This window comes from Stigmatopora nigra, chromosome 13 (assembly GCF_051989575.1).
Source record: "Stigmatopora nigra isolate UIUO_SnigA chromosome 13, RoL_Snig_1.1, whole genome shotgun sequence".
NCBI lineage: Eukaryota > Metazoa > Chordata > Actinopteri > Syngnathiformes > Syngnathidae > Stigmatopora > Stigmatopora nigra.
In genome coordinates this window covers 9,967,348-9,986,689 of record NC_135520.1, presented here as the reverse complement: position 1 = coordinate 9,986,689, position 19,342 = coordinate 9,967,348, and the positions used below count along the sequence as shown (strand labels likewise).

Here is a 19,342-nt window from a genome sequence, read left to right as displayed (position 1 = left end):
TGTACAGTATTGGCCTGAATATAAGACGACGTGTCATTTTCAAGAGTCAAGTTTGAAAAAATACTTTTTGAACATCAAATTCATTTTTTTACAGAAAATAATTACAGTACATCGGAAACAATCACTTGGACTACTTATTTATTTATTACTTATTTATTGATTATTTATTTGTCTGCTTATTTTTGTTATTTGTGCACTTTGTGGTGAAAGCTTTAAATCTTGTTATACTTGTATAGCGACAATAAAAGCATTCAATTCAATTCAGAGTGTCCCCTGCCTGGTGCCCATAGTTAGCTGGGATAGGCTCCATCCCCCCCCCCGGCCCTTCTAAGGATCAGCGGTTCAGAAAATGAATGTTTACCAATCTTTAATTTATGATTTACCAAAAATGGAATGGATGTTAGCTCAAGATAAATCCATTTCATTTCATTGGAGAATCATAAAGGATCTTTCAGTACCCCTACCAACAGCCTCAGGGTTACCATATTGGTATGGGTGAGATGTTCCCATCAAAGTCAATGCATTAATATTAAAATGGCACCATGGCTATTCTATTTCTCAACTGGTTTTGAAAATGTTATATGTAAAATCTGTTGCTTCATTTATTAAAATACATGAATCAATGACATTTTGATTGCACTTTGGAAAGCTGTTTGCTGAGATAAATATATATATATATATATATATATATATATATATATATATATATATATATATATATATATATATATATATATATATATATATATATATATATATATATATATATATATATATATATATATATATATATATATATATATATATATATATATATATATATATATATATATATATATTATCAAATTTTCATCATTTAATTATTTATTGATTTTCATTTAAAAAGGGTTGGGAGGGATCAGTGAATACTCTTTTTTTTAATTTTTAGATGTAAAAAACAAGGTAATGAACAGTAAATCTGTTTTAAATTTATTTTTATTGATGTATTTTGTTAAAAACAGTTAGAAAAAAAGTAAACTGCTCCTCAATTTAAGTACTGCAGAAATTTGACAATTTAGTGAAAAACATCAAGTTGATTCATGTGATTTACTTTCAAGGGTCACACAAAATGATACCGCGGGCTGGACCTGGGCCCCAGGTCACCAGTTTGACAGTTTGCTCTAGAGAACACCTCATGGAATTTGGTCTCAGAGACAAAATGCTGGAATTAATATAAAATCCAGTGTCAATATTTTATTAAGTTAGGAAATCAACACATTTACGAAATGCAATTATATACATTGACTAAAAACCAAAAACAAGCTTGACCCAATCAAGCAAATTTATGTTACAAGGTCTCCATTTCACCTACCCATAAATAATAATAATCACAGATTCATGATGTCCCTATGGCAGATCATACCCAGTGTTCATTTGTTCACATAAGGGGAAAACAAAAATATTAAATAAAACATAAAATACATACAGTAAAGCATCATTTACCACGTGTTCCATTGGAAACAAAGAAAAGGCAATGCTTTAAGAAATAATTTCTCATTAAATATTGGAAAGCCTTCAAAAGAATTAAAAAAATAAAGGTTCAAGCGAGGTCATTTACAACATGTAAAAGAGGCAGGGTCGGAATCATGAAAACAACATGTACGACACAAATTCATACTCTTTTTCCAAAAATAGTGTACACATTGATGACATCTATGCAAAAGCCTCAGTCAGAGCTGCTAGTGGTGGCACGCACCGCAGTAAACAGCCATGCTGAAATTCGCTAAGTGGAGTAAGAAAAGATCAGTTGGAAAAGAGTGTAAAACAGCAATTGAATGCTGTCCAGTGCTAACCTTTCCTCAGTGTGAGTGCTCCTCCTTATCTCTGTTTTTTTTGTCCTTCTCATCTTGCAGGGCAGTGCCCAGCTTCTTGATGAGCACTGACAGCACCTTGTCCAGTGGGTCCATTACGCCCCTTTGGAGCCACTTGGGAATGGTAGTCCTTGCATGGTGGAAGCCTAGTTTTTGAAGGATATAGTCAACCCCCACTGGGTCAATCTTACGGCCTGTCCAGGAAATGAGCCTGAAGGTAAAGACAGTGTAATGATTAGGGGTGGAAACCTCTTTACTTTTTGCACTGGAGGCGGACAATCTGTCAATAAATATGTCTAACACGCTGACTATGTGAATATATCAGTGCAACTCTGATACATTCCAAACTTTCAGTTGTATAAAGTTCATTTTTTCCTTGTTGGAGTTATCTGTTTTGATTAGTTTGTTTATAACAGACAATGCTTTTTTGGGGTGGTTTTGTAACCTGACATGTTTGGGTGTGTTACTTCCACCGTCATCAGAGGGGCTTTTTGACGAAGACGGAAGTGACACGGCGAAACATGTCAGACTAGGCAGTGACAAAATGTTCCAAAATCAACAAGAATGGATTTTAATGAGAGTCTAAAACTTATAACAATGCGACCCACAATCGACTCAATCTGAATGGTTTATTGACGGAGCTAGGCATCCAATTCATTTGGATTGAATAACATAATTCGCCCCTACCTGTCCAAATGAACAAAGAAGTATTACCCAAATTTCTCCTGAGCTAATAGGAATAGACTGAAATTCTAGAGGAAATGACCCATGGGAAAGCAAACCAACCCCAAGCAATTTCTTCAGAAATTGCATTTTCTAGTTTTGAGTTGATGTTGTCCTTTTTTTACTGTTGTAATATTGATGAAGATTAAGATATTTTCTGCCAAAAAAATTCAGATATGTAGGAAAGCAGAATGTGTTTACATTTTCCACCTGTGTGCTATAAGATATACAGTATATATATTTTTTATTTTTATTTTTTTAAAGATGAGGGCCAGCTGACCTGAGAGTTGGTTCCAAGTGCCACGTGTTACACATAAACTCCCTCCAATCCACTGTGGTGTAGTTGATGCCGTCATCTTTGTCCTTGTCCTTATCTGTAGAACTGTCATCGTGCGCGGTCGTGGGGCTTTTCTGGCCTGGACGAGCCGCAAACATCCGTGGGGTGAAAAGGGCTAAGGACGGGGAGAAGACAAAGACATAAGTACTAAGATTGTTTTAAACCGACATAGAAAATTTAAGAGGTTAGCACTGTCTATTCTTTTGCTCGTGAACAGATCAAATTTTTCCTGAACTCCTGTTTACTTGACAAAATGTGAACAAGAAGCTTTAACGCTGACATTATTTTGAGCTACGGGATCAACTGAAAAATGCATAGTCGAGTACTCAAAAGAAAACTTGATTTCTTCAATGATATACTTAAACACGTGGCTCTCAAAACTCTATAAATAAATTTATCACTAGTTGACGTCCACGCCATACAGTTGCTGCCAACACTTAAATTGGACTGGACGTCTAGTGCCCTCCATTGCAGCTCATGAGTTAACAAGCAAGAAAATGCCACACTATCTCACATTAACAGTAGAGCAATATCAAATTTAGCCAATGAAAACACATTTCTAGTGACCTGTAGTTGCGCAAAAACAACTAATTGAGTATCAATACCTTTGCAATCGAATATTGTATCCGGATACAACAAATGACGACAGATACTTTTTTTGTGTGAGAAAATAATCACTTGACTCTAGTCCCTTTCAAATTTAAGCAAACACATGCATCCAGACACTCTTGAGGAACTTAATATTGTTGTTAAATAGCGAGTGCTGTGGCATTGAATAAAAAACAAAAAGATCAGACAACCTTTCTCTTTCTCTTTCAGGTAAGCAGACACCATGTCATGAAGGAACATGATGAGCTCGGCGTCCATGGTCACACAGATGTGGTCAGTGAATTCTGTCACCACACTGCACTCTACCTTTGGTTTGCTGTTGGAATCTGGGAATACATGAACATGGAGCTAAGCTGACCTTTACATCAAGAAGCAACAAAAAACAGACACATCACACTGATTGATTGAAACTGAAGAAAATTGTTATGAGATTCTGCCTGACCTATCATTTGCTCCCATTTTGGAAAAAGAAAATTGTTAACAGTGGGAGTAGAAACAATAAGCAATTGCAATAAGCAAAAGCAAGAACAGTTTAGTTGCATTGTTTCAACTGGAAATCTAATGTATTTTTTTGCAACCTCCTTTATCAGTTACCTTTTACCTGGACCTAGCTTGGTTCTCAATCTCATTTTTCATTTCTTCTTCTATTTCTGTCAACTCAGGGCATCGGTGTGAGGCATCCGTGCTAACCATTCGCCCACCAGGTTATAGAAAACCAGTCATGCGTATAAAATATGTCTACTTAAATTTCCATTTAATTTAATTAGTTTATCAACATCGATTGTTGCCTGTAAAATAGGAGTTAGCCCCTTGTCATAGCTTTCTGTTGTACTGTAGTACTAGTACAAGTTCCTTTTTCCTGCTATCATTCAGGACTGTTAATCAATCTCACTATAAACCAGGTGAATCTTTTCAAGTAAATGTTTTAGATTGGTAATTGCATAATCTTTGGGACTCTTGGACTTGACATTGTAGTGTTTTGTAGACTTAGACAACCTGGTTATTGAAGAAAATAGATATTATATTATAACACATAAAAAATAGGTTCTCTACCTGACAGAGATGGTTCATCTGGATCTTGTACATGAATGGACTTGAAATCCAATTGCATTCTGGGAAGAGCAAAGATCGTCTCAGTCTCGTGGTTGTAGCTGGAGTTACTGCGGAAGCTGCTGAGCAAACTGGAGCTCTTGGCAACAACTCCACTTTCTTGGTTGTTGGCTTCCACATTCCTTAGCAAGTTTAACTCTGAAGTGAATGATAACAATAACAGCATCAACACTCCATTCAGCTTAAGGTCAAGATTCTGTTCTTGTTACAAAATTGTAGAAAAGATAGTCTTCTTCAAGAAAGACTGAACATCGCTATCATCAGCACTGTCCAGGTTTTTAGTGTTAATTGACTGTGTATATTTGGTTTTGTATTCTTGAAATGACAGTTTCAATTAATTGTTAAATGAATTCAACCTTGTTAACTCATTTGTTTTCTTAGCTTCAGTGTTGTAAGTTATAGTTTAACAAAGTTACTGTGTGGTTAGGTTAATATAAAAACAGCTTATTAAAATTCAGTGTAACTGGTTCATCTGCTGCTGTCAATATCACACAAAGTTAATTTTCTGTGAATTCATTTAAGGAGCTGATTTTTTATGGCAAGTTTAAGGACTTTATCAAGAAAAAAATAACAATAACCTTCACTCCTCATGGCAGTCACATAGTTAAACCATTCTTTGACTGTTGCAACTCCATGAGGGGGATTTTCGTGCCTCCGTCGGGTTATTTTGGTTATGGTAGCCATCGGGCTTTCCAATGCCCCACATGGTTTGGTCACCATTGTGTTATGACCGAGATGGAAGTCCAGTGTCTGCACAATATATGTGGAATCATCTTTGGAACCTGTTTTAGAAAAGATATATTTTTTGCATCCATCATTATACAGCCAGGCAGCACACTGCTAACAGGGGTCAGTGACATAAAAAACTGCTTTCTCACCATCTTCTAGTATCTTCTGTGCCTCAGTCCAAAAGGCGATATTGGGCTCCTCCAGGTGAAATAGAGCCCATGATTTGGAGCGAAAATTGGGCCCATGGAAGCAGGCCAGGGTCATGTGATTGCCATGGAGGCTCATTGAGCCACCCAATTGCACAGCGTCTTCTGGGAGAGGCATTTGGAAGAGGGATATGTGGCAACCTGCGATTACCTTCAGCACACCGGGCCAGTGACGGTGATGTGCTGCATCCATGTCTAAGAATTATGAGACACAAAGTGAAATTAACTTAACGCACTCATTGCCATCCGTTTTGAGGAAAAAATAAATTCCCACAGCTGGTATTGATTGGAATCCTGACTGATATTTCAAGTCTGTTGGTTTACCACTGCAATTAGTCTGTTGAATTTCTGCCTTACTTAACTGACCGGTTACATTCTTTTGTGTGAAAAACTCGTCTAATATACTAAATCCTGTCTAGTCCATGACAAGGGGTGTAAATAACAAATTTCATAATGATACATTGCCTCTTTGGGCAGTAATACACTATCTGCCAATATTACAACGTTGTGTCCTGTTGTACAGTTTTTTTTAAACACCTAGTAATGTTTATTTCCGGATATTGCATCTTTACATTGACAAATTGTTAATGGAAGTTTAGTGGCAATAATGTGAATTTTGCAACTATACAATGAGTAAAACAGTTTTGCCTTTTTCCTAGAAAATCTGAGTGATTTCTGACTTATTTAACTATGCCAAGCCAGGTCTCTCCGGGTAGTGGATGTATAGTGAAAAATGAGCATATCTAAGAGGGTCCTGATAAAGGTCAGAATTACAATACTTTTCTGGTGTCCAAGAAGATTCAATACTAGCTAAGGATATAACATAATCCTTAAGAAATTGAATACGGCAAGATAAGTAAAAGGTTGTCCTTACAAAGCTCTGCTCCTCCTTTATCTGTGTTGATAACTGGAGTTTTGGGGGGCAAGTAGGGGCCCGGCCCCCAAGTGGAGAGGGCCCGCTTGCTGGTGTCAAATTGCTGAGTAAAAAATTCTTGTAGCTTCATGCCAATTTTGATGAGGTCTGGTGTGGTGGAGCGTGAAATAATCACTTGGAAAATGTCCCACTGCAAATCTCCATGGACAAAGATCTCACTGGATGGAAGGGAAGCAAAGGAGGGTTATTAGATTGCACACTTGCTAATTAGATGGATTCTTCCAATGAAACGTCATACCTTTTCTCAGAAATACTGGAGTCAACAGTGCACAGGTTGACCTTCCACTCGTCTTGAAGCTGCAGGTCAGCATTACTAAAAACCCCCATCAGGATGCTTGAGCCCATGTAATCAACTCGTGCCTCGGTGGAACCCATAGTAATCTGGATTTTATGGCTAGGTTGTTGGTTTGGGTGTTCGGAGATGTGTGCTAAAACCAATCAGAAAACAAAATCAAGAACAGGAAAGGGTTAAATTGTCGGGAATATTCAGAAGCTATATAATGTAATGAGTGGAAATGAGCTTCATTTACATTATTCCGTATTGCGCTTTATTTGTACAAAATGTGTTAAAAACAACAATATAAAATATACGTAGACATTGTTATTTAAATATATAAATAACAATTGTAGCATACTTAATTACTGATTTGATTTAACAGTGTGATAGAGAAGCACTGTAACAGCCCGACTTAAAAATGCAGCCTCTGACTGAACACCCATTTTCCTGCACTTTTCCGGGATCATGTCTGATCTGCTTAGGATGGCGGTGAGTTCCTGATTCGTGTGCTTTAGACACTTGGTCATGTCTGAGTTTTTCTGAGTGCACGTAACATAATTTTAAGTTGGGTTTTTACTTGTGTCTGTATGTATATGTTAAATCAGCAGCCACTTGCAACTCCACCTCAATGTAATTAAATAAAAAATATGTGACTCGTGAAATCCAAGTAACCACTTGGAACAAATTAATTTCATAAGTAAAGTTACCACTGTATTTAGTCAAATACGTCAATCAAAGTTTAACATGTCGTGGTTTTATAAAATGTACACAAACTGATTCAGCTTAAACAAAAAAGTTTTATCTAAGAAACATTGGTTAAAAAAAGGCAGCAGTTTGTTTAGGTTTACTTACAGACCATCTTTAGGGTGTTGACGTCTATATTGCCACCAACTACACCACCCTTGGAGTCGAGCTTGGAGCGTCCCAGGCCAACTGACATGCTTATCTCTCTGTCACGGTTACTTCCCACAGACAAGCGGCCTTGGCTCTTTAGACCACTGGTTGTCCAGCTGCAGGGGAAATGACACAGCTGAATAATGCACTAGCGGTCTCTATGAAACATAAATGACCGTCAGAGTGAGAAATGCATTGTTTCGTGGAGAGAAAAAGGTCAGAGATGACACTGACTCTTCATAGTGCTGTGGGATATGGAAAAATATCCTATCATAATATGGAACATTTCATATCACAATATTGATTTGCCACAATTAAATATATTTTTAAGTATTTAGAAAAAATATAAAACAATTGATAGCTTTACCTTCTACCCATGATATCTTTTCTTTGACATTAAACTGATTTTATTTGAGATCAAACTGATTTTATTTGACATTAAGCTGATTTTATTTGACATCCAACTGATTTTATTGGACATCCAACTGATTTTATTTGACATTAAACTGATTTTATTTTACATTAAAATGATATTTAGACATAGAGTACCCTATTCATCCACTATTAAGAAGTGCAAAAAAATAAATAACATCTTACGTGTTGTTTCCCATGACATTGCTCATGTTCATTTGGACAGTGAGTTGTTTCAAGTTGATAGCAAAAACAACTAGTGTCTCCCATGGTGCCCCTTGCTGCCCTGCTGGTTTGCCATTTTTATTAAATGAGGGTGTGGATGTTTTTGTCACCGAATCTGTATGAGAATGATCAGAAAGTAAACAGTATTAGCAGAGTATCAAACTTATAATAAAACAGTCAACCAATTTCATGGAATAGTTCATCCGCTCAAAGTTTGGATTAAAGGGATTACCTCTTCTAGGTGCAGATGAATCTGACACACTTCTGGTTCGTCCGGGTGCAGGTGAACGAAGATGACCAAAGCCACCAGGGGACATGTTACTTCCAGTGGTGTGGTCGGAAAAAACAAAAGGGGACTGAGGCATGTGTGTTCCAGTGCTGCCATCCCAAGTCCTCCAGTATGCTTTACGGCTGGACTCAGGAGAAAGATGGTGAGTCATGTTTTCAGACGAGTCTGGGGTGGCAGGGCCAGAGGCTGAAACAAGGTAAGGAGAAGGTGTGTTAAAGGGGAACGAAGGCCACTTTTTAAATTCCATCTTTTAAACACACATGTACGATCTTTGAACTACACAAAACAACACACGTGTATGTTCCAAAAGTCTTTGAAACAAATCCGGAACAAAGCTTTCCTGCTATGAGGTAATGGCACGTTAGTTTAAAAATAAACTTGCTTGGCAGTAATCAAAAAGACTACTGTGGAGACATTTATACAATTCTGAAAATCCTTCAATAGTACAATAGAGATGATAGAAAGTGCTCTTCATAATCAGGAAGACAAGTGGCAATTATATTTGGTCAGCAACACAAACCAGGCAAAGTACCTGGAAGATTAATGGTCTGGTCTCCAAGGAAGAGGCGTCTAGCAATACTTCGCCGGTACCAGGCTCTTGGGAAGGCCAGAATCTCACTTAATCGCCGCATGTCGTACTTGAATGAAGCTGAGCCAATGTCACAAACAGCTAGAGAGAAAACATCACATTTAAAAAACCTTTTTGTATGAAAAATGAGTGTGAATATATAGTTTTCAGAGTGAAATATAATGCAATGTTATTATTGGTGGTCTGTGAATGTTGACATTCATTAGATATTATCATTAGGACATTTTTTTCAGGGGTGAACCAAGGGAAGTGGCATATATTGAATTTTGATGCATAGTATGTGTAGTATGTAGTCTGTGTCTTTTATTTTGAGCTGATTGAAATGAACGCCTTAAAAATCATGAAAATTTTACTCTTTTGAGGGAACTTTAGTAAGGTTGCATTTCGACCACAATTGATAAGATTAAGACGTCAGACATGGCTGATAATTTATTTTGACCTTTTTTTTTAATTGTTTTTTTACTTAATTTATTTTTTTAGTGTAAAATATCAAGGTTAAAATTGCCCAAGCACAATGATAGTATGTACTGAATTCAGGACAAATCACCTCTGGCCTTTGAGCTTTTAAACTATTGACCAAGTCACCTAATTACTGTGAACCAAAAAATGAGATGATCCTAATTAGTTCTATCAGAAGAGTCAATTACATACCTGATATATTGATGAGGGTGGTGTCCATTTTGCCACCTTTACCGGGAATGAAGCTTTCAATAAATGTCGGGCCCCCAGTGCGCCTCATCCTTGATAAACTGACTTTAACAAATTCCAGGTTTATGCTCAGAGAATCTTTTCTTCCTGTTACAGATGCTGGCTCCTCATCTACTGTACCTTCAGGAAAAATAAGTGCAGAGATGGTAAACAATCAGGTCACAAGAAATAATAATAAGAAAAACAGAGAGGATTTATGTGGCACTGCACTTCACTGATTCCCATTGACATTCCCTGAGGCTGTGTTCTTGGTTGCATAATCCATAATGTCCCATAGATCATATTACAAAATGAAAAATCACAAGATTAATTTCCCGTGCTGTAATGTATAATATTCACCTTTGCCAAAGAAGTCAGTTGTAAAGAAAATCAGATCATAGTATTCAATTTCTATTCTCAGAATTATACAGTGAAACAAATGTAAATTTATTCGGACCAATCCAATCTACCACCCCTCAGATCAATACTTTACCTCATAGGTTAATAGTCTGCGTGTCATTCTCAATTGCATTTTTATTCAGGGCACACATAAATTCCATCAATTTGTCTCTCCAGTTTCACCTGTGCCTCTGTATATTCTCTCATTAAAACAATCCTGCCACCCTCAATTTGTAGTCAAATCCCATTTAATAAATTGTAACTCACACATTTGTGAATAAAATATTTAAGATTGCAAATAGTCCAGAACTGACCCTCCCTCAAGATCCTCTCACAGATGTAACAAAAACCTGTCCCACAATTACTGGCCAATTTAATGGCTGTAAATTACACAGTACATTATGTAATCATCCTGCTCTTCATATTCAACATAATAGCCAAGCATTAACACACCCTCTTAGTCTCTGGGTGGTCATCCTTGTCATTCAAATTTAACATCACCATCGGCTGTCTGTTAACCACAAGATTGAAAGAATTTTCACCACTCAACCCAACACCCTTGAAACATTTTACCTTTACCTAAAATGTTGGCTCCAGCAACATCATTTAAAATTAAATCCAACTAAATCCTATTAATTTTAGTTTTTTTTAGAATGTAAATGTATTTTAATGATTATCATCCGTCCAGTGAAATTCAATGTAAACCTGACAGGGCTAGATAGTGTTTCACTGTCTTTAAGTTAAAGATGTACAGATCGGTTGGCCAATTTTATAGCTTTTGGGGATCGATAACTAGTGGATAAAAAACATCTCTCAATTTGATCTTTTCAGCCAATTGACTCATTTTGCCACATTAGTATTGCCATTCTTTCTGACTAACCACACAAATACAGCAACAATTCACACATTAATGTAGAAAAAAGTGGCAGATTTAAAAAATGTAAAAAGAACTGAGATCATTTGTGTATTGTGAATAAATGATCTGACTAGTGTTGTAAACCACTTTGTTCTAAATGATTGTGGTAAAACACACGCATACACACACATACACACACACACATACACACACACATACACACACACATACACACACACATACACACACATACACATACATACACACACATACACACACATACACACACATTACCTAGTGGGCTTGGACCTGGTGGGAGTCCTGTGACTGCAGATTTTTGTTTTCCTGCACCATACGGGTGGAAGACAAAGAGTGAGAAGTCCGACATGCAGGCAGTGAAACTGAGACCTGAAGAATTGCTCGGTCCTGCGGTAAGGTCTGACTGACTACTACTGTGGCGGCTTCTTCCCAGAGGACTTCCCAGTAATGGAGAGGCTGAAAATGAGAAGAAAGCAGAAATGATGCAGATTGTACTGTGTATGGTAGAAATCCTTTATACCTTGAGTTTATTCTCAAAACAGAGAGAAACTAAATCAAGAAGAAGACATTAGTCGAAGCACTAAGAAGTTGAACACTCAAGTGAAGGTATAACTCTACTAAGATTTGACAAAGGTTAAATTTTCAGACCTTTGCTCTGAGGTAGTTTGGGGATGTGCTGCCCAGGTGGAGTGGAGGAGGGTGGGTGTGACCCATCAGTCGGATGAGCTCCACTTGTGGTCTCCAATTCACCACGGTTAGAGGAAAAGACCAGGTCTAGTGACGGCAGTTTTAGCATACATTCAACTCTGGACATTGGCAGGCAGCTAAAGCGGATCTGAGAAGGCTGAGAACACAAATACTGTATGTTAAATAAGAGAACACATTTTATATCAGATTTAGATTCAATTGTGCGGCGTCTAATCATATTTGGGGGAAAAAAACTACATTCTGAGTTGCCCTGTACCTGAACTCTGACATAAACAACAACATCCACAGGAAAAGACGAATATGCAGATGTTGAAGAAGACACTAGAGAGGTGGCTGATTCCTCAAGGGGGTCCACTGTCTCAAACTGACCCATGTCCTCTTCCTGGGCAGGCACTGCATAAAGTTGAGATAAAAAATGTAACCTGTAATTGTTGAAGAAAAGAAAGACTACTGAATGAATACGGAATCACACTTAGGAAAAGTAACCTGAATAACTCCGTTCCACTGGAGTGATAGGAATGGTTTCCAATGCTTTTTCCAAGAAATCAAGAAGAGAGGGGCTGATGACCATTTCCTCTGGCAGAGTCTGCAGGGCTACCCAGGCATACAGCTTGGCGGTTTTCACCCCTCCACTCCCTTTAGCTTTGGCTGCAGACACACATTAAAAGTCTCAATTGTATGCCAGTTGAATCAGGAGAGGTCAAAGGAATAGAGGTTGCAATGTTCTTTTAATATCCATGAGGCCATCCGATCAAAGGATGGATTCATGTCGGGATGTACATAATTAATTGCATGCAGGATGTTGTAAAATCACATGCATATCTGAACCATCAAATACCCACAGAGTGGCATGAAGAGGCTAGGGATGGTGTGAGGGCATGCAATTAAGAATGAAGGAACTTTTAATACCTGATGGGGGTGGTGGGAGCGGGGGAGGTAGGAGGGAGTTAGTCTGGCTTTGGACAGCATTGGAAGGACCATTATCTTTCATACCATACAGCTTTGACTCTTTAGAGAGAGTGCGCGAGAGGGAGGATCCACGCGAGGCATTAGGCGATTCAGTCTTCAGGGTCTTAGAGTTATAGTGCAACTAGAAAAGGGAGAATCGATAATTCAAATTGTAAAAGCTATTCCAAATAGACTTTTTTTATCTTGAATTGCCGCGGTGATATCTGACCTTCACGTCCACTCCAGGAATGTAAAAAACTGTGTTCTCAAGGTCATTCGATTTGGTCGGCAGGGAAGATGGACATTTCTTTCCGGCAAGAAGATGTGTAGTGGATGTGTATGTGGGCTGCAATTTTTTCTTCTTTGGGGGGGACTCGTGGTCTAGACTCCTAAGGCTTCGATCACAGCTCCTGTAAAATCCACATGGTCATTTGAATTATCTGCTTTTATAATTCACAGTGTTCACAAGAAAAACATCTGAAGTACAAAAAATGTTCTTGCATTCAAAAGTCAATGTCTTTCTCATGATACTCACATTATTAACTTGATATTACCTAAAAAAAATAAAAACTCAAGACCCGACACTATTTTCAACCCTGTAAATTAACCCTCCCTTTCTTGATTACTACAGTGAACATTTATTAAAACCTCATCATTAGCTTAACTAATTTACTGCCACACCAGGTCATAGAGTATGTGTTGTGGTAGTTAATAAAATAGTGCACATGGACACCTATTGATGGCAATAGACATCAAATCCATTTCAACTCAAATGATCGTAAGAGACAAAGGGAGTAAAAAAAAGGAAAACAAAATATATTGAAGAGAATTTTCAATGCACACCTTCTGAATGAAATGTCTTCATGCTCCGGTTGCTGAGTACTCTGGTGAAGAACACACTTCCCACTGTCTATTTCCACACGGACATCTAGCTCAAAGTCGATGTTTCTTTCGGTTGTCGTGCCGCCAAAACTCCGACTGGCAGGTGAGCTCGGCCAACGCTCACTGAACAACTGACTCACAGCGGAAAATCCTGATGATTTCCTGTGAGAAGCTTGACTAAAAGAACAAAGAAATGATTTGAAGAAAGTTCAATCACTGCACTTAAACTGAAATGATCAAACAATAAGTCAGTAAATGGAATTTACACACATTTAATGCAAATGTGCTAATATGGGATCAAATATTGTATTTTCAGGACTACGAGTCAAATACAGTCAGTTTACTTTCATACTTTTTACTTCTGGCACTTACAATGCAACTTATATAATGGTAAAACAAATACTTTTACATCTTCTGAAATGCAATACTGGCTAGCCATAGAGTAAAAATGACCCACAACCAACCGCGAGAGCATGTTTTTTGCTTCTGGATTAGAAGCCATGAAAAGTTAGTGATCTGACTCTCAGTATCGTCAGTGAACTGAATATTAGCCAAAACTGTGATAATGAAGGCTATGTGAATTCTGACAAAGTGTTTATTGTCCCTCAAACATTTCAATTTACAGTCCGATGCGACTTAACTGCTTTACTCTGGCCGATAGTTTTGACAAATTCAATTCATAATCCAGAACAATATATTGTCTAGAAATATGATGACAAAGAATAAAATAATAAATAAACTTACATAGGCCTTCGATAGTTTAGGGGTCTCTCGCGTTCAAAATCGTCTTCCTTTTCTGAGTCTTCAGAAGAAGAAGAGGATAGGTCATCTCGCTGCAGTTCATCGTGCTGGAAGGGAATTATGGGTGAGAGAACAGCAGGAGTGCAAGGAGCACTGAACACTGAGCACTGTTCTCCAATTATGGATGGGGAATGAAGATGTTGCTGTTCATGAAGATGATATGGGTCATCAATGGTGACTGACAACAGGTCCACATCAGACTCCTCAGGAAACTTCATAGAAGATCAGAAAGTCAGACTCAGTTGGGAAAACATGCTGAACAAAGCACTTCCTATACTATGCTACTGTCTTGTCAGATTTAGAAAGCCATCAAGAATTCATGGTTGGGTTATTTACAAATAATTAATTATCCAATTAAAGGGAAAGACAACACCTAGTGTAAATAACCTTCCAGGGAAGGAAATGTTTTTCAAATATGCACATTTTTGCATTTCCTAGATCTCTTATATAGAAAATGTTATAAAAAAAAAGACAGACGCAGCTATTGTGTGATAAACTGTGACCCAAATTATATGCATGCCTGATTCTCTTAAGGATTGCATAAATAGCTAAAAGAAAAAAAAACACCCACTTTTTAAAATTAATCTTTCACTGTCTTTCTCTGAGACTAAGACAAAGCTAGTGTCACCTCTTGGGCCAACTAAAGAATATATTAAATATTGTGAATTGTGAAGTATGCCTGATAGTGTACTGTTTCACTTGCCTTACTTCAGTGCAGGCAGGCGCAGGCCCGATTCCCGCTAGTGGCAGGAGTATTGTGAGTGCGAATGGTCGTCTATCTTTCTGTGTGCCCTTCGGCTGACTAGCGACCAGTTTAGAGTGTTGTTCTGCCTTTCACCCAAATTCAGCTGGGATAGGCTCCAGCAACCCCCTCAACACTTATGAGGATCCGCGGTACGCAAGATAAAAGCATGGATGTCTATAGTGACTTCTTGCATAGTTGGCACTACATAGAGTATGTGGGACAGCCTGGGAGGCTACTAAATGATTAACTAAAAATTGTTCTAGCATTAATTCATCTTACACATCAGAACTGTGAAATTCCTAAAAATAAAAAAGATACTCTATAACCATACATATATTTATACCTATATGTAAATAAATATAGTATGTGTGGGTCTATTAAACAGGAAAATATTTGCTTGGATGCATATGATAAAGGTGTTGTCTCTCCCTAAAGTAATATATTCTGAATTTAAGTCCTGCACTCTTTTGAATGGAGCAATAATACTAATAAGGATTGTTTTTTTTGCCTTTATCTCCCTTCAAAATTGCACTAATTGCCAAGACCTTCAGAATTCATTATAAACAATACAAGTCATACTTGCATTTCATAAATCATTGCCAATAATACGAGAAATCCACACCACAAAGGAGATAGTGTTCTGTTGATTGGACAAACTCTCCGTCCATTGAACTAAAATAGAATGCAATTTAATGTCATTGTATATTGTAAGAATGGAGATGGAGGATATTTAGCTACAATTTGTAATAAACAGATGCCATCCAAAGACAGAACACTAGCATCCTGTAACTGTTGTCGGAACTCATGCGAGAAAGAAAATGAAGACAACAGGAGAGCCCAGATGGAGAACAGGTGTGAACAAAGGAAACATGGAACAATTGCAAATGGAATTTCAATGAATGCATTATTTAGTTCGAAAATACCAAAAGATACTGACCTTGGCAATATTCTCGCCTTACCTAACAGGGTCGAATCAACTTTGAATTGTACTTTGTTTTAAATATCATTAAAGTGTACAGATAGACAGTGAGAATTTTCACCTTTAAGAAATTGTTACTGCCAGGATTCGTTAACTAATTATGACAATGATGATCACATAAAAAAATATATATATACACACGTGTACATGTTTTTTTATGTGATCATCATTGTACATGTACATACATGTGCATGTGTGTGTGTGGGGGGTATATATATATATATATATATATATATATATATATATATATATATATATATATATATATATATATATATATATATATATATATATATATATATATATATATATATATATATATATATATATATATATATATATATATATATATATATATATATATATATATATATATATATATATATATATATATATATATATATATATATATATATATATATATATATATATATATATATATATATATATATATATATATATATATATATATATATATATATATATATATATATATATATATATATATATATATATATATATATATATATATATATATATATATATATATATATATATATATATATATATATATATATATATATATATATATATATATATATATATATATATATATATATATATATATATATATATATATATATATATATATATATATATATATATATATATATATATATATATATATATATATATATATATATATATATATATATATATATATATATATATATATATATATATATATATATATATATATATATATATATATATATATATATATATATATATATATATATATATATATATATATATATATATATATATATATATATATATATATATATATATATATATATATATATATATATATATATATATATATATATATATATATATATATATATCTATATCTATATATATATATATATATATATATATATATATATATATATATACATACATATATCCATACATACTAATATATATATATATATATATATATATATATACATATTTATATATATATATATATACATACATATATCCATACATACTAATATATATATATATATATACATATTTATACATATACATATATACAGTTTTTTATGTGATCATCGTTGTCATCCAACATGTTTTCCAACATTGCATTCTTTCTTGCCAGCTTTTTGAAATATTGCCCGTTTGTTTCTGATGCACATGTGCAATAGTATTTATCACTGCTGTAAATTGAGCCCCCTCACAGACACACTGATTGGACTCAAGTGAGATAACAGCTGAGCTAAACTCCCAGGTTGCCAATCGGCAACCAGCTTGCTCTATGAGGCGCTCATCACACAGTGCAGACTGGTGATTATTAGGTCAACAACAAGTCATTTGGATGCATCTCACAAAATACAGTGAAAAAGAATGAGATGCAAAACCTACAACTGGAAAAAGAACGAGCTTCTAAAATGAAAGCATATTGTGGGTTTCTTAGGAAGGACAAGTGTCGCTTCATTAACTTAGGTGGTGAGTGCTGCTATTCTGCATTATTCCCAAGACTTATTGGTGATCTTTTTGATGTAACGCTATGGCAAAGTCATGTTGGAAACAAAAAGGTAGGCATCCTTATGTCTTATTAAGAGTATACCATATTACTTAAAGAATACTCTTTCTTTGAATTTTTATAAAATGTTGTACATTTAATGTATTGTGCTAGTGAGACCTATAATTTTTGGTGATCTGTCTCCATGATATTTTTTGTGTAACAGTAGCAGTAATAGTAGAGATATGAGTAATAGTTGTGGTTCATCAATTGATCATGCATAGTTAGTATTAGGAGTCGGCAATAAATTAGTTATGAGCAAAGCTCGTTACGATCTTTAAACTTTCCAAGACAGGATGAAAATACTTCCTAGTACACAGTAGAAGCAAAATATTTTCTGCTATTTCAAGAGTTCATTCACGTAACACCAGGCAAAAGTTGCTATCTTGTGCAGTGACTGCAGAGATGGGATTATAATTTGATTCATAAAAAAAAATAAAAAATAAATAAACAACTTTGGATACTGCCTGAATAAATAACAACACACAAAATAACAAGTTATGCAAATCCACCCACACTGTTACTCAAACAAAACAGTGTTTCTTAAATCTACCCTGATTGCCAAAGACAGTATTTCCTCATCCTGCTTGGGTTTTTAAAAATCCTAACAGCATTAACAAGGTAATCACAGAGAAGTGGAAATCAAAGTATAGTATTATTCAGTAATGCTTTTGAATTATTGTTTGTAAAAGTTTAGTTTTTTGTTTTTTTTTAAAGTGTACCTTGAATACATCTCCTGGACTGACCGGTGCAATTGCAGACCCCAAAGCCTGATTATTCATATTAAGTTGAACAAAAAAAGTTGAAAAAACAAGTATAAAACAGCTCTTCCAGAAATTTTTACAATACTTTCCCATCCAAGCTGTTATGAATGACAATATTGTCCATGTGAAAAATATGTGGGCTTTCCAATTGGCATTCACATGACAATTATTTTTAATCAAACATTAGACAGCCTCAAAGAATTTACATTTTTGTCATCTATAACTACTCAAAAGTTACTATTAGAAATCCACAGAATACTATGACACTAAAAACAAAGTATCTGTTTACTGGATGAGGTGTAGTATGGACATAATTTAATATTACCGTATCCTGGATGTTAAAAGTGACCCGAGGCCCAAAAGAGGAAGCATCCACACGCATATCTGTGTAGTCATCCACATCGCCCATTTTGGAACTGGAAACAGCAAAGTCGCAGAAAGTCATTGTCAAATATTATATACAACACTTTTTTTCACAATATAAATTGCAAATGATGTAACATGGGTTTGCTCATAATAAAATAGGTTTCAGGGAAAGATTAGGAAGCTAAAATACTAAAATCTTGTGAAATATCTAATGGCGAATTTTGGGGCATCATAATGATCTGAGGAAGACATTGGTTATTATAAGGATGTCACCGAAGCGATAAAAAAGTGCACTGTTATGTCTTTTTAAGAGGATTGGAATTGATGAAAACAGAAACAAAAAAGGTGTTTTGAAATGCATGTATCCATTGCACCCATTGACAACAATAGCTGT

The 19,342-nt window shown here is 35.5% G+C and overlaps 1 protein-coding gene across 9 annotated transcripts in view; it reads right to left on the bottom strand.

Moving 5' to 3' along the window:
* Positions 1-957: 957 nt before the first annotated feature.
* Positions 958-19,342, bottom strand: part of kiaa1109 (KIAA1109 ortholog) — a 60,366-nt gene continuing 41,981 nt past the window's right edge. For 5 of the 9 annotated variants that reach the window (XM_077730781.1, XM_077730785.1, XM_077730782.1 and 2 more), the window contains 23 exons: positions 18,908-18,998; positions 18,541-18,588; positions 14,447-14,715; positions 13,664-13,879; positions 13,050-13,230; positions 12,782-12,962; positions 12,359-12,520; positions 12,129-12,265; positions 11,813-12,008; positions 11,420-11,620; positions 9,835-10,011; positions 9,127-9,264; positions 8,538-8,780; positions 8,267-8,420; positions 7,628-7,785; positions 6,737-6,926; positions 6,439-6,656; positions 5,508-5,759; positions 5,208-5,411; positions 4,573-4,767; positions 3,711-3,845; positions 2,854-3,025; positions 958-2,061 (listed from right to left, as the gene is read on the bottom strand). In XM_077730781.1, the coding sequence (XP_077586907.1) occupies positions 1,839-2,061; positions 2,854-3,025; positions 3,711-3,845; positions 4,573-4,767; positions 5,208-5,411; positions 5,508-5,759; positions 6,439-6,656; positions 6,737-6,926; positions 7,628-7,785; positions 8,267-8,420; positions 8,538-8,780; positions 9,127-9,264; positions 9,835-10,011; positions 11,420-11,620; positions 11,813-12,008; positions 12,129-12,265; positions 12,359-12,520; positions 12,782-12,962; positions 13,050-13,230; positions 13,664-13,879; positions 14,447-14,715; positions 18,541-18,588; positions 18,908-18,998 (4,141 nt within the window). In that variant the 3' untranslated portion in view covers positions 958-1,838. The remainder of the gene's footprint in view (positions 2,062-2,853; positions 3,026-3,710; positions 3,846-4,572; positions 4,768-5,207; positions 5,412-5,507; positions 5,760-6,438; positions 6,657-6,736; positions 6,927-7,627; positions 7,786-8,266; positions 8,421-8,537; positions 8,781-9,126; positions 9,265-9,834; positions 10,012-11,419; positions 11,621-11,812; positions 12,009-12,128; positions 12,266-12,358; positions 12,521-12,781; positions 12,963-13,049; positions 13,231-13,663; positions 13,880-14,446; positions 14,716-18,540; positions 18,589-18,907; positions 18,999-19,342) is intronic. The other 4 variants (XM_077730786.1, XM_077730788.1, XM_077730789.1 and 1 more) reach the window with 3 other exon arrangements.